This window comes from Mus caroli, chromosome 12, assembly GCF_900094665.2.
Source record: "Mus caroli chromosome 12, CAROLI_EIJ_v1.1, whole genome shotgun sequence".
Classification (NCBI taxonomy): Eukaryota; Metazoa; Chordata; class Mammalia; order Rodentia; family Muridae; genus Mus; species Mus caroli.
In genome coordinates, this window is record NC_034581.1 from 9,881,258 (window position 1) to 9,898,126 (window position 16,869).

The 16,869-nt window shown below is 41.1% G+C and overlaps 1 protein-coding gene across 4 annotated transcripts in view; it reads left to right on the forward strand.

Annotated features, from left to right (window-relative positions):
- The window catches only part of Nbas (neuroblastoma amplified sequence), a 295,155-nt gene that overhangs the window by 28,947 nt on the left and 249,339 nt on the right, over positions 1-16,869 (forward strand). For all 4 annotated transcript variants that reach the window (XM_021178926.1, XM_029484416.1, XM_021178925.2 and 1 more), the window contains exons 10-12: positions 4,753-4,891; positions 11,393-11,461; positions 16,230-16,358. In XM_021178926.1, coding sequence (XP_021034585.1) covers positions 4,753-4,891; positions 11,393-11,461; positions 16,230-16,358 — 337 coding nt within the window. The remainder of the gene's footprint in view (positions 1-4,752; positions 4,892-11,392; positions 11,462-16,229; positions 16,359-16,869) is intronic.

Below are 16,869 nucleotides of genomic sequence, written 5' to 3' on the forward strand. Positions count from 1 at the left end.
GAAAAGTGATGAGGTATGGGAGGAGTTGGAGAGGAGTGAGGGTAGAATTGTTTAAAGCATGATGTAGTCGTGTATGAAGTTCTCAAACAGTGAAAACAACAACAACAACAACAACAAAAAACCCAAATAAATCTACTTAAAACAAGGTAAGGGAAAAAGATCAGCATGGCAAATCATGTGCTTTAGAAAATTCTATTTATATTTAAAACTTTAACCATATATCTTTTTACAATTAAAGGTTACATAGATATTTTTATATGATAATATAGTTGTCTTTTATCTGATGATATTAAATTTGACTTTGAACTTAAATCCTCAGCTTAGCACCTTCTGCCTATGCCCTGCATCTGAGTATTCTTGATGGAGGAATTTAATGAAACAGAAAATTAAGATTATTACTATAAATTATTTTCTACCATATTTCCAGTTTGTCAGCTTACTGGTAATAGGCCTGGAACAGCTATTTTAGTGCTAAGTCTGAACATGCTCACACCTAACTAGCAAGTTCCTGCTTTGCTCCTATATTTAGCCCTCCAAGAGGCAGCTTTCATGATTTTATTTAAATTTTTAAAAGATTTATTTTATGTATATGTGTGTGCCTTACCTGCATCTGTGTTTATGCACCATGTATATATTGTGCCCATGGAGACCAGAAGAGGGTTTTGGATCCTTTTGGACTGAAGTTGTGAACTATCATGTGGGTACTGGGAATTGAACCAGGTTCCTGAGAAAGAATAGCCAGTGCTCTGAGCCAGCCTAGCTTTCATGGTTTTAGTTTATGACCTTTTATTATATTTAAAAAATATTTCCCACTTTACCTTGTAAATGCAGCCATACTAATAGTGGTGATAGATTCATGCCCATAAACATTCTCACATCCGTAAACATTTAGACTGTAAATGTAATCTCACCAGTTCATAAGAATCGTTATGTCCTCTAACCTGTGAGGAGCTGTTTTAGTTAAGGCTTCTATTGCTACAACAAAACACCATGACCAAAAGCAAGTTGGGAGGAAAGGGTTTATTCAGCTTATACTTCCGCATTGCTGCTTATTATAAAAGGAAGTCAGGACAGGAATTCAAGCAGGGCAGGAACTTAGAGGTAGGTGCTGATGCAGATGCAATAGAGGGGTGCTGCTTACTGGCTTGCTCATCATGGCTTGCTCGACCTGTTTTCTTATAGAACCCAGGTGTGTGTGTGTGTGTGTGTGTGTGTGAGAGAGAGAGAGAGAGAGAGAGAGAGAGAGAGAGAGAGAGAGAGAGAAGAGGAGAGGGGAGGGGAGAGAGGAGAGAGAGAGGAGAGATAGAGGAGAGAGGAGAGAGATTTTGCACGTGTCTTGAAGAAACCTGGCTTTATTTTGTATATCTCCAATATCTAGATTTTGTTGATTATATCTCTGTATTATCATTTAAAGTATTTTTAATCTATATTTTTCCAAGTTGGTAGTTACATTTAGAGATCTAATGAAACCTTTATCTATAAATGTTGGGGAACTATTTACTGCACAGAGTCATTTGCACTGAGGGAAGGCTCCAGGCAGGTGCTTGTGCTACTGTTGTGACTGGAGACCCGTCTATCTTTGGCCCTGTGAATACACTGAAGTGTCTGTTAGCTCTGAGGAGCTGCCTTGAGTGGAAATAGTCTAAATAGGTTGCTTCGAGTCACTCTCTCAATCTGTTTGCTTTCAATGTAAACTAGTTAGCACCACCTGGAAAAGCAGCGGGAGAAAGGACTGAGGCCTGAAGCTGGGCTTCTCCCAGTGATCTCCTCAGTGGGGACTGAGCTAGGATAAGCTGTTAGCTGAGACACTGGAGAACTTATATTCAGTTTTGAGTTCTTAGATTTCTCCCTCCTCCCCCTTTTCCTCCAGTTATTGCAGGTTCAGTTAAGAAACACATTAGGAAGCAGTTGTTGGATGAGAAGCACTGGAATGGAGTCCAATAAGATGTCTGCTTTTTAGTATTGGAAATGAAACACAGTGTGCTTTAATTTTCTAAGACTGCTCTAACACAGTCATGATGTTGGTGGCATCACACACATTGATCTCAGCTTCAGCAGGTCAGAGGTTGAAATGAACATTAGTGAGCTAGTCACATTGCCAGCAGGGCTGGTGTGGAGGTGTGCCCAGACAGCCCAGATCCCCTGGCTTGTTACCTTGCCTATCTTCAAAGTTGGCCTAGTATTTCCCACACTGCTCCACTCTGAGTCTCTTACTTCTGCTTGCGTCTTCCACTCTTAATGTCCTGTGATTACCTGGGCCCACCTGGGAAAGCTGAGACGATTTCTCTGTGAGGGCAGTTGATTGACAGCTTTCCTTCTCTCTGCTGCCTGGCACAGAGGGTATGAGGAAGGACTGGAAGACAGCTGTCACTTTTCATAGCAGTGCAGGTCTTTTTGACAATCCTTGGACATAGACTGGTCTCAAAGGTGAAATATTGAGTGGTCATCATGTGATGTCACATGGTGCATGGCGGTATACACCTGTAACCCTAGCATTTGTGAGGCGACAGGGCAGGAGGATTGTGAATTTGAGGTCAACCTTGCCTATATATATAATAAGACTGTGCCTAAAAAAAAAAAATGGGCAGTGGGTAAGTGTGGTTAATAGGGTTATATAATTTGATCTTTTGATATGTCATGTGTAAGGAACCTTATGAAGTGGTTCTTTCTTTTCTAAAAAGAAAAAAAATCTAAAAAACAAAATTGAAATATTTCAAGTTGTGGGTTTTCTGTGAATATAGCCTAGAAAAAAAAAAGTCGTATATGGGATGAAAGTGCACCCTCTTCTCAACAAGAGGAAGCTTCGTGGTGATGAACAGGGTTTGCCAGTGTCCTGTCACTGAAACAGTGGTAGATGGTGTGGGCACAGCACCATGTGAGCAGAGCTCCAGGAACCCTCTGCTGGGAAGTCTGTCACTCTCTTAGGAGTGGCAATGAAACTTTCATCACTATTATTAACTGAATCATTAAGAAGTGCATGCATTCTTTTTCTTATTATTTCTCTTGTCTATTGCTATTGACAATAACCCATTGATAATGGATATCTTCCTGTCAATGTATCAAAATTTACTTTTAGTTTTTTTTTTTTTTTTTTTTTTGAGACAGGGTTTCTCTGTATAGCCCTGGCTGTCCTGGAACTCACTTTGTAGACCAGGCTGACCTCGAACTCAGNTTTTTTTTTTTTTTTTTTTTTTTGAAACAGGGTTTTTTTTTATAGCCCTGGCTGTCCTGGAACTCACTTTGTAGACCAGGCTGACCTCGAACTCAGAAATCCACCTGCCTCTGCCTCCCAAGTGCTGGGATTAAAGGCGTGCGCCACCACGCCCGGCTTTTACTTTTAGTTTTTAATTATTATTTACTTACTAATTCTTATTCAATTGTGTGTGTGCTCACGTGCAAGTGCATATGTGTACCATGGCGTGTGTGTGGAGGTCAGGGGACAACATTGTGGATCACTTCTCTCCTCCTACGTTTCCCTGGGTTCTGGGGCCTGAACTCAGTTGTCAGGCTTGCATGGCCAGTGGCCAGTGCTTTTACCTGCTGGTCATCTTCCTGCCCCTACCTTGACCTGCCCTTCCCCTCCCCCCACTTTAAGCAGAAGTGATTGTGAAGTCTCCTATGGAAGACCCTGCCAGATGTGTGGAAGCTAATATAACTTGCAGGAAATGGCTGCCTGGACTCCACGATTAACCAGCTAGTTTTGCAGTAGCCGCATAGTAACATCTTTTGCTTTCCAGTATTTGGTAAGCTCTTGCCCTCTTAGTAACTGGCCTGTAGCTGGCTAATGGAGCATGGCAGACAGAAGTGAACCATTAATCACTTGCTGTTCACCTGTCTTACCCCTGAGCTGCTGCCATGTCTTTGTGGGGCTGCAGCTGTGCCACACTGCATCAGGTATGGTGTTGGCATTTCTGTATTGGTATCTGGTTGAAGCTGTTCAACTGTTGTTAATGCTTCTTAGGGCTGATTAAGTGTGTGCAAACTGCAAATGCAAGTTCAAGTCAGTTTTTTTTCTTTTCTTTTTTTTTAATTATATTTTTTAAATTATTCACTTTATATCCTGCTCACTGCCCCCTCCTGCTCACTCCCCCCTTCCCACCTCCTCTGAGCAGGTGGTTCTCCTCCAATCCCCCGGTATTCCCACTACTCTGGCACTTCAAGTCTCTGCAAGGCTAAATGCTTCCTCCCCCACTGATGACAGGGCAGCCCAGGTAGAACATATCCCACTTACAGGCAACACCTTTTCGGATAGCCCTCTTTCCAGTTGTTTGGGACCCTCATGAAGGCCAAGCTGTACATCTGCTACATATGTGCAGGAGGCCTAGGTTCAGCCTGTGTATGTTCTTAGGTTGATGGTTCAGATTCCAAGAGTCCTAAGGATCCAGGTTAGTTGACTCTGTTGGTTTTCCTGTGGAGTTTCTGTCCCCTTCAGGACTCTCAATCCTTCCTTATTCTTTCATAGAGTCCCCAAGCTACATCTACTGTTTGGCCATGGGTGCAAGACAGTTTTCTTTATTTCTAAACTTCTATATGAGTATAGGTGCCTAAGTGTTTGCCCTTTGCTTCTCTACCAGTGAAGGTGAAATTCTAGTAGAAAGACCATTACATTTTCTTTCTAAAATACTAATAATTATCTGGGTATAACAACAGCAATTTTAGCTTTCTATGTAAAGGTAGCTGTTTCTGTATTCTTTGTTTTCTTATTATCTTGTTCGTCTTTGTAATTATTAATTATTTTCTTGTCATTTTTAGGCTTTTACTGGTTGGTGGATGTGAAACTGCTGAACTGGGCATTTCCAAAGCTTCTAGCTGTGGCCTTTCTGCATGGAGAGTCCTTTCAGGCTCACCGTATTATAAGCAAGTTACTAATGGTGGAGACAGGGTCACTGAGGTATGGAATTAGTACAGTCTACTCAACTATTTTCTACTTGGTATTAGACAAAGAAACCCTTTGTAACCAGAAAGTTTTGTATCAGAAAAGAGAGATTAAGCATTGGTAGTATGATTTTAGTATTTTATTACATATCAAATATAGTCAAGTATATTGAACTTAGCTTGGCTTCCCTTTTAGTAATGGTATTGCCAGTATTAGAAAAACAGCCTAGATCTGTGAGATAGTTCAACAGGTACAACAGGCTGCCTTGCAAACCTGGGAGCCTGAGTTCCACATCCTGAGCCCATTCAAAGGTGGAAGGTGAGAACTCATTGCAGAGTTATCCTCTAACCTCTTCTTGTACACCCTGGCATGCACACATGATGTATAACTGCACACACAAATAATATACAAGTGAAAACAAAAACAACCTAGTTCAGCTATTGCTTTATTACTTGTATTTTCTCATTTAGATACTGAAATTTAACCAGCTGGTTTTGTGTTGGTGACTCTTGTGAGTGCTTTTACTCTGAGCTAGCTCACCTCAGTGCCCCTCAGGTGGGTGTTCTGATTAACACAAGTTAGCAAGCGAGAGTAAGAAAGTACTCTGGTATGGGCTGTGTATCCAGACAATGAAGGTTTAGAGTGGCAGTTCACGGAAATTCCCAGCTCATGTTCTTAACTAACATGGTATACATACTTCCATGTTTATATGAACTGTTTATCTGCCTCTGCATTCAGTCTTTCTCATGTATTGGACTTCTGTTTTGTACCATACATCTCTTGTATCAGCTTTTTATCACTGACATAAATAACTAAGTTTCTTTGGCCAGTAGTTGTAGAGATTTCAGCTGATGGTGGCTTGGTTCTGCATGGTAGTAGCTTATGATGGGGTCGGATGGTGTAAGAGAAAACATGAATATGATATGAGTGTCTACCAGGGTCCCTATGTCTCTTTGGGGTAATGTGCTTCCAGTGATCTGCCTTCCTAATATCCTTCTACAACAGCACCTCCTAGAGCTTGCCCCACCTCCTAATAGTACCACTGCTGGTATCCAGAATTTAACACATGGACTCAGGGACCTTCCAGATCCAAGGTAGTGTTGTGTAGGCTAGACTGTGTGTGAAAATCAGACAATCACATAAGCATACGGGAACACCTAAAATGTCTGTGGTTTGCTTGCCACATCAAAATCCCTGGCCAAGCCTGCTGTGTCTTCTCTAGGCAGCTCATTGTAATCCATGATTATAGAATCCATAGAGCCGGGTAGTGGTGGCGCATGTCTTTAATCCCAGCACTTGGGAGGCAGAGGCAGGTGGATTTCTGAGTTCGAGGCCAGCCTGGTCTACAGAGTGAGTTCCAGGACAGCCAGGCTACACAGANAAAAAAAAAAAAAAAAAAAAAAAAAGAATCCATCAAGTGCTGGCTTTTGGAAGGGCAGAAAGGCATTAAAGGTAGAACTTTTCACAGACTTATCCCAGAGAGTGACATCGGTTTTGTTCATTCATCAGACTGACTACATGGCCACTCCTAGCTTGAAAGAAGGTGGTAGGTAGTATTCGGTGTGCTCATAAATAGGAAATCATTTAAGACTGGTGAATGCTAATTATGCCCATCACATTGGCTGCACTCTACTCATCCGTGGGGGGATTGTACAAAAGTAACAGTTGGTCAAGGCTATAGACCTGCACTTAGTGGATGCCTGCTGTGTAGTGAGCAGCTGGGCATGTTTAGCGGGAGGGGTGAAACAAGGAAACGAAAGCACAAGGTGAGGGAGGGCATATGGTAGCTTGCTTGTTTTTATAGTCATTTTATTTGGCTTGTTATTTTTCTAAAAATATATTGATCTAAAAATAATCTTATAAAGCAATGAATGGCTTGGTGTTGAAAAGATTTCCTGGAGAAAATATGTAATAAAAATACTTTTACAAAAAGAATAAACAGACTCTTGAATGATTTAAAAAAAAAAGAAAGAAAGAAAGTAAGGATTCCCAAGGAAGTGCTTTAGAAAGGGAATCTTCGGCAGTTATAGTAGTCTTCCATTAGTATTATTAGAATTGACCTGCATTGAAATAAATAAGTAATTATGATTTAATCCAGCAAAGCAATACTCTAAAAAAATGATACCAATTTACTGTTTTCTGTGGCACCAAAGCTAACTTCAGCTGCTATTCCCAGTTCACATTACGGAGTACTGTGTTTTCCTCCCACTTATGATCTGTGTGCCTGCTCTCCCACCTGGCTATGCTCTCTTCAGAACCTAGGGAGAGGGCAGGTTATGTTAGCACCTGCCTTTCTCAGCCCTGGGCTGTAATGGAATGGAGCGACAACTGAAGGCAGGCAGACAGGCCTTGGATCGGATCCCCTGGGTTCCTTACGGTAACTCCCCTTCATTATATTAGGTAATCTGCATATCTGATTTATGACAGTGTGACTGTTATCTTTATATGATCTTTATATCTTTATATGATATAGGGAGTCATCCTACGTAGTGGACATTTTATTTTATGTTTTTGAAGGAATAGACACATTATTTCATGTTTGTAAGAATTTATTAGCTCTGTTTTTCTTTGACGTTTGTAACTTTTTAGTTTTATGTGAGTTAAATCAAGCAGATCGTGGAAAAATCACTCAAATTTGCCCAAACAAGTATGATGCTCGTGGCTTTCCATTTCCAGATGGTTCAAGTTATAAATGTAAAGAAAGCATTTGCAGATTCAGGAAAGTAAACTCATGTAGCACAGAGCCAGGCACTGTGCTGGCGGCACAGTGAGAGACGGGCAGTTTCGTCTTTGCTGTAGCTTGACATTTGTCCAGATGTGAGAATGGGACAGAGCTCTGAGAGTCCAGCAGCGCCGAAGGGCTCTGTTCAGAGAAGCTCTGCAGACGGCAGTTGTCTGAGTGCCGCTACCAGCAGCAGACCTTTCCCCCTGGCCTCTTTTGGGTTCCCATGGACTTCAGAAAGAACAGTGCTTTTTGGAAAGCACTCTGCTGTGTACAGTCCTCCTTTCTCAAGCCCAAGGGGCTTTGATATTTGCTACTCTTAGGGGAAAATTGCTTGTCCTCTGACAAAGTAAGTGAGGAAAAATATTGAATTGCAGATTGAATGCCCCGCTGTATGATTGACGTCCTGAAATGTTGCAAATGTATTTGGATTCCATTAGTAGCTTTTAAATGTGTCTTGCAGCTAATCTTACAATCCTTCTAGAGAGCCTTTCTCACCTCGGAGTGATGAGAAGTTGCAACGTTTGTCTCTCATCAGGTGCTGGGTGCTGCTCTTAGAGCTTCCTCTCTTAGTGCTTGTGAAGGTTGCTAATGTGTTAAGCAGGTATTGATTGGAACAATTTTGATCACATGTATATTCCAGTCTCCCACAAGCTGGCAGGTTATAAAGGAGACTACAAAGTTTAATATATATGTATTATATATAATAATATATGTACAATATTTTACACACACACACACACACACACACACACACACACACACACACACACAATGCTTCCAGATGAATGGTACTGTTCTTTATGTGACATGGCTTTAGTTATTCATAGCTCAACATTGACCTGTTGCTCCAAGTATTAGGAGTATAACGATACTAATGTAGTGAGCTCCACAGGTGAGTACAGTAGACTATAACAGTGCCCAGTCAGAACAGGTATGGGCTCAGGAGTCAAAAGTCTGATGTTGAAATTCTAGCCCCCCTTTTGCCGTTTTCAGGCTTTTGCCAGGATCCAATGATGCAATCTATGTGAAGGCAGCTTCTTCAGACAATACACATGGTGATTATTGCTGTTTCCTTGGAGTTTTAAGATCAGAATTTAGATAAAGAATGGAAAAGTGAACAAAAGCCCACTGAAGTTTTTTTATGGTTTATGGTCCTTTCACAAATTCATATTCTCTCATGCAAACAATACAGGTGTTTTGAGCATTTTGTTACTCTGAGAAATCTTTCTTTACTGAGAAGATGGCTGCAGTTAATGGTTCCACGAGATTCTCCTGCCCGCCAAGCACTGTGTCTGTGGGACCTTCCCTTGCTGCCACTGCCCAGCATGGCGCTTGTGTGCCTGGCCTTCCTTTCTCGATGTTGCTGGCCAACACCTTCTCTTCTGTCCTTCCCATTTCCCCCCTTTGCTGGTTTTCCTTTCCATTCTTGTCAGTGGCTCACACATCTCATCCTGCCTTTTCCTCCCAGGCACCAAGATTACAGACATGGTGATACTCTTGGCTGTTAACGTTTTGTTAGTTTCTTTCTTAAAAAATTTTTTTTTATCAACTTTTGTTTTTAGTTACTGTGTTTAAAGTTTTAAGGCCATTAAAAAGATTTTCCTGTGTCCTTAAATTCTTGTTTAAGCACATTAAGTTCTACTTAAAGCATTATTTTTACTTAGGTTTCTTGGTTGTTTTCCCAGAGGCAATCTACCCTCGTTTATGTATGTGAATTTTTGTCTTTTGATTTTCTTTCCCCCTAACTTTATAGAATTTGTTGAGATTTGTGTGTGCCTCTGATTGTCTACAAGATATTTCTGAGTCTTTCTCTTATAAGTAATGATATTGGAATGTTTTCCAAAATTCCGAGCTGGATGTTTGTTGGCAGAGTGGACTCCAGAGCTCTGTAGATGCTCGTAGGTAGCAAGGGCTCTGGGCTCTGCCGACAGACTCTTTTTCACTTGCTTCTGCGTCTTCCATCCTTATGACTTCTGCTGGCAAATGTACTTCTTCCCTTTACATTGTCAGACTGTTCCTTAAAAGCACAGTGACACTTCTGTCCCTTCCCTGTCATCCATGGCTTACTGACATGGGTGCTTTTTCAGTGTTTTCAGACACTGAATGGTTTGATATTTCGGGCTGTATTTGGATAGCCCTTTGCCTTCTTTGCTTGTGTCCCTTGCTGTCCTCCTGGACCCTGCAGAACTTTCCCCATTGCCTTTCCTCATCCCCAAGCAGGAGCAACAGACATGACAAACTGGGATTCAATAATTTTTCTCTTTTTATGTAAAATTATTTTGAAAGTTATTATTATTACTAGTATTAGCATTCCAGCTAAACTTGTTGTGTGGTTCTCATTTACATTGTTTTCTTTCTCTTGTACTCTATTGTTTTTGAAGGAAATATTGGGAGATTTGTAGCTAGGCCATCACTGGTATCTTCAGCTCTTTAAAAGCCCTGGAAGTACCATTGTTAACTGCATAGTAAGTCCTGTTGCTCTCAGATAATTTATATATATATATAAGTATGTGTGTCTGTCTAAGTTTTTATCCACCATATATAAGTATGTGCAGTGCCGGTGGAGGCCAGAAGAGGGCATTATAGCCCTAGGGACTGGAGTTGTGAGTGTGAGCTACTGTGTGGAAGCTGGAAACTGAAGCTGGGTCCTCTACAATAGTAGTAAACGCTCTTTAAATATTGAGCCATTTTTTTTTTTCTGCTCCATTGCTTTGCTTTGAGCTTTTGAGACTTGGTGTCCTGCTTAGCTTAGGCTGGCATAGTACTTGGTATGTAGTGTAGGGTGGCATCAAACTCATGATAGTTGTTCTATGGTAGTCCTGAGTACAGTAGGGATGGAGCCACCAAATTTAGCTTCCATTTTGCTTATTACAATATTGGGGTCAAATTCTTACAGTGCAAAATCAGTTGTTTTAAAGCATGCAGTTCAGTGACCTAGGAAAGAATTGCTAGGTCCCATGATCATTTTGTCTCAGCTTTGAAGATCTGCTAAACTTTTCCACAGTGGCTGCACTATTTTATAATTCCCAAATCAGGGCATTGCAGCTCCAAATTCTTGACATTCTCAATAACACCTTTTCCCTTCCTAAAATTATAGTCACCTATTTTCTTATTTTAAATATTGGTTTCTAAGTGTTATTTTTCCCTCTGGATTTTGAAAGAATAGGTTCAGTTCCAAATGAATGACATTCCTGTGGGAACTTTTGAATTTTTTCATGGTGATAGTGTCAACCTTAGCCTCAGTTGAAAACATGTGGTGATTATGGTTTACCTAAGCTGTGTTAGACCTGTTATTTGCCTGCAGTGTTTGATGGTGCTTATCTCGTAAGCCCTTACCACTTGGTAGATTCTCCTGCCCATCAGAATATCAACAAGACCCTCTGCACATGTGGCTTTTACAGAGATCCACCTGCCTCTGCCTCCTGGGTACCAGGATTACAGACTATCTATCTACCTACCTACCTACCTACCTACCTATCTATCTATCATTATGATGATGATGATAATGATTATTATGATTATTTTAAGTTAATTTACTACCTGGCCTCTTGGACTTGGTACCATGTTGAAACTGCACACACTTTCTATTACATTGGATGTGTAAGAGGCTGGCCTCACACATGCAGTCCTCATGTCTTCACTGAGCCGCATCTTCAGCCCCACTGGTGTGCCTCTTACTTAGTATTAAAATTACTCGATTTGCTGTGCTTTTTATTTCTTGATAAAAGGATCCTATATAATCAAAAGCATTCCATTAATCTTTCTTCATATGATATATCTTAATTTTATAGGTGCCAAAGACACTGGGATTATTAAAGCTGCTAAGTGTCAAGCTTTACCCTCGCCAGGGACAAGAACAGGTAATGGGAATTTGCTTACCTTTGCTTCTCCCACTCTTCCAGCAGAGTTCCAGGGATAAAGTGAATGAGTGATGCTTGCATTAGTCAGGCATGCTGTCAGGCACGCAACAGGGGCAGACAAGCTCCTGGGCTCAGAAGCTGCATCCATCAAGGTAAAGGGAGCTTGCAGAGCGTGATTGTTTACTCAGGGCAGCTGGGAGACTGGGGTGGGGTAGCTTACTTCACAGTGGGGAAGGGAAGGGTAGGGCAGAATCCCAAAGAGATACAGTGTGCTTCCTCCAGTCAGGCCTCACCTTCTACAGTTCCACTTCTCCTAACTCTGAAACTGAATCTGTCTATAGATCAGACCATTTAATAAGTTGGACCCTCTGTGAGCTAATCCTGTCTGGAATAGGCTTGCACTTCTTTATCTGATCAAGGGGACATCATAAACCTTGAATGATTTCTAGATCTCCTTCTGGGTGTATGTAATAGTATTTATAGAGAAACTTCCTGAAAAATGTATTTAGTATGTATGAATCTTAAAACAACAGAATATAAATGGTTCTCTTGGAGGATGAATATTTAGTCTGAACAAACCTTTGTCCTAGACACAATCTGTCTCTACTGATTTCTTCAAAAATTGTATGAACTTTTTAGTCTCATCCATAGAGGTCTCTGTATGTCATAAAATTAAGAAATTCCCTCTCAGGTGTGAGGTTACTGACTGCCCAGTAGGAAACAAGCCATGCTGGTCTTCATTGGTAGGAGCAGTCTGGCTGCAGGACAGAGGCCTGGACAGTGCCCCTGAATGTATATAGGTGGTCCACACAGCAGCTGCCTCTGAGGGAGGTGGGTACTTTGTCTCTCCTCCATCTGTATGGAACATCAAATCTTACTCTTGTCTTGGAAGAATATAACAAGAGTTCTGTTGCTACACTGGTATCGAGTATATTTTAAGTTCTAATTATTTCTTACCATTGAAATTCATTCATTCTGCACAATCATGTATTCTGGATACATGCATTCTGGATATGTCCTTCACTCTGTAGGTTTGAATAGTAACAGTGCCCCTGTGTCTGCAGGATCTCTAATCCTCTGCATATTTACACCAGTTTCTAGCTGGCATTCTCTAGTTACTTCCTGGAGTTGCCTTCAATTTGCAGACAAAGAGGCATCTGTGAGACTAAATGAGTTGGCTTCTGCCTTGAAGTTTGTTTTCCTAATGTGCTGTGTTGCCTGTGTTGGTATGTGTAGCACCATGCTGGTGTTCAGGGATATTGCTTCCCTTTCTCCTTTGCATTCTCCGTAATGAGTTCTAAGTATTGCCCTTTCCCTTTAGCAAGGGTTCTCAGCTGCTGTTACTTTTGTCCTGCTGACGATTCATCATAGAGCGCAGAGCTTTATATCCCGTTGTCAAGGTGGGTAATGTGCAGGGCATTTCCTCAAAGCCCACAGTGGGATGGGCTCAGACCCAGAAGCAGGCCAGAGCAGGCCAGTGGCACACACTACCACCAACTGAAGTACAGCAGAGGAAGCATCGGCCCTTGACGTGGTTTGGTTTGAACCTTGACGAGAGGAAGTTCTCATTGGGGAAGGAGAGGCTGGGTGCTCCAGTGTTGGGATCGAGTGTGACCAGCTGTCAGGAGTGGCTATGCTGCCACTGGGACACAGCAATGGCTCCAGCAGCTAGAGAACCCATAGGCACTGGGATTTGGCTTTCCAGGTTATAATTTCCATGTCCTTATGTTTAGCGTGATATAATTATAGCAGTATTCAGAATACGGCCTGTCTAGGGGATTGATAGTTTTGATTCTTTGCTGTGCCATCTCTGGTTCATATTAGATATATGTGTCAGCTGATTTGATTTCTTAGAAGGAGGTGTGAGTCTGTATGGTTCATACCAAGAGAGCAAAGGGACCGTTTCTCTTTATGGTTTCACCACCTGGGAGCCCAGTCGTGTGCTGTTAGCCCGTGCTACTGCTTATTCTCATCAGGTGGAATTTGCTCTTGTTCATTCTGTCAGGATCCTCTGCGATTGAGCAATGCAGAGAGAAGCAAGCAGTTAATTTCATTGTATTTTGATCCTGCATTGCGACACACTGTCCTCAAATCCTTAACTTGTCTGGGCTTTGAGAAAACCCATTTTGAATTTAGTATTGTAAACCTTGTGCTTTCCAGAGAATATCTGAATGTTATGTGTGTGTGTCTTATTTGCGCCTAGACATTTCTATTTGTAGCCTGTAGATTTTTAGTGCTATAGTTTCAGAGCTGTTGGGGCTCAGGGAGAACCTAAGGATTTCTTCCTATTGAGAACAAAGTCTAACTAGCAGGTGATGTCACATGATCTCACAGGAAGCCCTATGACTGGTGTGATAATGTCTGTTGTCTTGATTAAGAAGTTGAAACCTCAAGACAAGTGGCCTGCCCAGGACACTTAGCCAGATTCAGGTTTGTTCTTAGAAGAACTTTGATAGGTGGTAGTTTTGACTTCTCTGGCTGTGGAGGAAAGCATTTGCTGAAAAGTTGAAGAAATAGAAAGCAAAGTGTGTTGTACTGAAGAGGAGCCAGGGTACTCTTGGAGCAACGATCTTTACCCTTATATAAAATGACTGTTATACATAATACAGCTGTTTGACAGCAGCCATATTTTCTTTTAAGATATATTGTGAGGCAGGAGGATTGGTAACTGTTCTAGCTCCATCTTGGGCTAGAAAGTAAGATCTGTCTCACAAAAGAAAAATAAACAGAGCCTTTCTCATAACTATGAGTGTTTTAAAATTGTCTGCCCTTTTCTGTGTAACCATCCAGCTACTATTTGGTTCTTTTTTTTTTTCATGTTTACTTGTCAGACTTTAAATCCGTAACTGTCACATTGTAGACACTCAGTTGATGTGTGATGGTAGCTGTTGGTGATCTCTTAATTTCTTTGTGTTAACAATAGGAACAGTCATTAGTAGCTGGATCTCAGTGTGTGTACCTGTGTGTGCACGTTTGTTGAACACGTGTTCCTGCACTCATTCCATGCTCATGCATAGAAGTCAGGGACAACAGTGGCTGGCAGTTCTTGTCTTCTGCCTTGTTTTATGACAGGATCTCGTTATTCACCACTGTGTAAGCCAGGTCACCTGGTCCAGGAGCTTCAGAGACTATGGTCTCTGCCTCTAAACTTGCTGCAGGAGCCAGGGATTGCAGATGCATTCTACCATGCCTGGTTTATAGGTGGGCTCTGGGGTTCAGACTCAGATCCTTACACTTGTGAGGTAAGCACCTTTCCCCACTGAGTCCTCTCCCCAGACTTCCACATTCATTTCAAAATCATGGTTTAATGTGCCTATATCTCATATGGCTCTAAAATGACTCGCTTTGTTTGTGCTGTATGTGCCTTATTACTGTAATAACTAGAATTAGTCATATTTTTGAGTGGAACTGGCTAGTTTTTGTTTTTTTTTCTCAAGACTTTTTTTTTTTTTCTTCATACTTTTATTGAGGATGGCTGTCACTCGGTTTGAAAGATTCCTTTCTTCCTCTTCCCTCCTCCATTCCTCTCTCCCTTCCTCTCCCCCTCCATAGAATATTCTTTATTCTAAATTACACTAGACTAAAATATAGCAACAGAAAAGAACAACCCCTTGGAGTCAAGTTAGGGTCTCGTAGATGCTAGAGCCAAGGGTTGGATCCATAACACCTGGCAAGCTTCCTAAGGACAGAGATTTGTGTTTTGTTTACTGCTGCCATCAGAGTGTAAATACAGAATCTGGCATGCAGTATTTATTGTTCAATATGTAATATTCAGTAAATATGTGTGGAATGTTAGAGCGACTTCACTTAGGAAATTACATTTTATTGATTTGACATTTCTTTCTTTAAGAATATGTAGAAATTCAGAACATTTTGGATGCATTCACTGGTATTCAGTACTTTTATTTCAATATTGCTTGCACTGTTGAAGGGTGTAGGTAATAGAAAGCACTTATTTACAGTGCTCCATACAGGCAGTAAGCAACTGAAGAAAGTGGGCTGTTTTAAACCAATCTCAGTACGACACTCTATTTAACATCACAACAGTCCCTTGTCTTAAGGAAGATTGAAATTTTATTACAGTATTTGAATGAAGGTACAAGCCCTACTTTAAATATTGATTCCAGTAGCAGAAGACTTTAATTAGTGCTTTTAATTAAGAAAAAAATCCAGTGGACATTTGAGCAAGTACTTTAATGTAAGCAGGAAGGTACATGAAATTGTGTAGAGCCAATTGTGGGCTAATGACTTTGTGAAATAGCTTTATTGAAATCTTACAGTCACTTCTTAGTGATTTGCTGGTTCTTATTGTAGTCACAGATATGTACAATCATCTCAGTCCCAGTTTTATAAACGTGTTTTTTATGTTTTTTTATGATTTTTTTTATGATTAAAAGGTATAAAACCATATACCTTTTAACCATTACTCCCAAGTATGGGTGTATATTTCCAAGAACTCATAATCTATTAAAGCAGAATTATAAAATTGGGAAATATTGGTGAGTGCTCTGGTATTACATTTCTGGTGCTTGCTCTTGTTGGTCTGGAGTAGAATGTAAGCTGTAACACTGTAAAGTAGTCAAGAAACCTGCCAGAGCAACAGGGCTGTCCCTCATGCTGCGGCGCAGTCAGCCCGGTGTGAGACTGGCAGTCCTCCTCTGCTCATGATGGCCTGGAACATGCAAACTTGCTAAGCACCATTTTTATTCTGAAAGCTCTTTCTATGCACAAGTCTTTTGTGCTTACTGCACACACTGTTCCTACACAGGATGGGATCTTCAAGATGAGCCTGTCTCCTGACGGGAGCCTCCTTGCAGCGATTCACTTCTCAGGGAAGCTGAGCATCTGGGCCATTCCATCTCTGAAGCAACAAGGAGTCTGGCGTCAAGATGAGCAGGTGCGTCTGCTGGTAGAGCCACTGGTGAGGTTGTGACTGGCAGTGGTAATTCCATATTGTTGATGTTTCTCTGACCTATGCAGCTGCTATTTAATCCTCATCTTTCCAAACTCATCATAGTCTTAAGTCAAATTATAATATCAACTGATAAGGACAAGCCACTGAAAGAGCAGATTCTGTGTGTCAGTTCCAACGTGTCATGGGGTACACTCCACACACCAAGTAGGTTCTAGGGCACTCTTTGTTCTTTAATGCTAAAAATAAAAGTAGAATGGAGATTACAACATTTCAACAACAACAACAACCACTACCACCCCAAAACAACAACAAAAAAAACCCCACCCCCTCCAAAACAAAAGCAAGCAAGCAAGCAACCAAACAAACGAACAAAAAAAAAAAAAAAAAAAAAAAAAAAAAAAAAAAGATCCCCCAAACCAAACAGGTTTTAACCATTTTTGGACATAAATGCTAAAAGGATTAATTTTCGTCCCAGGATTGTGTAGCTCCTGTA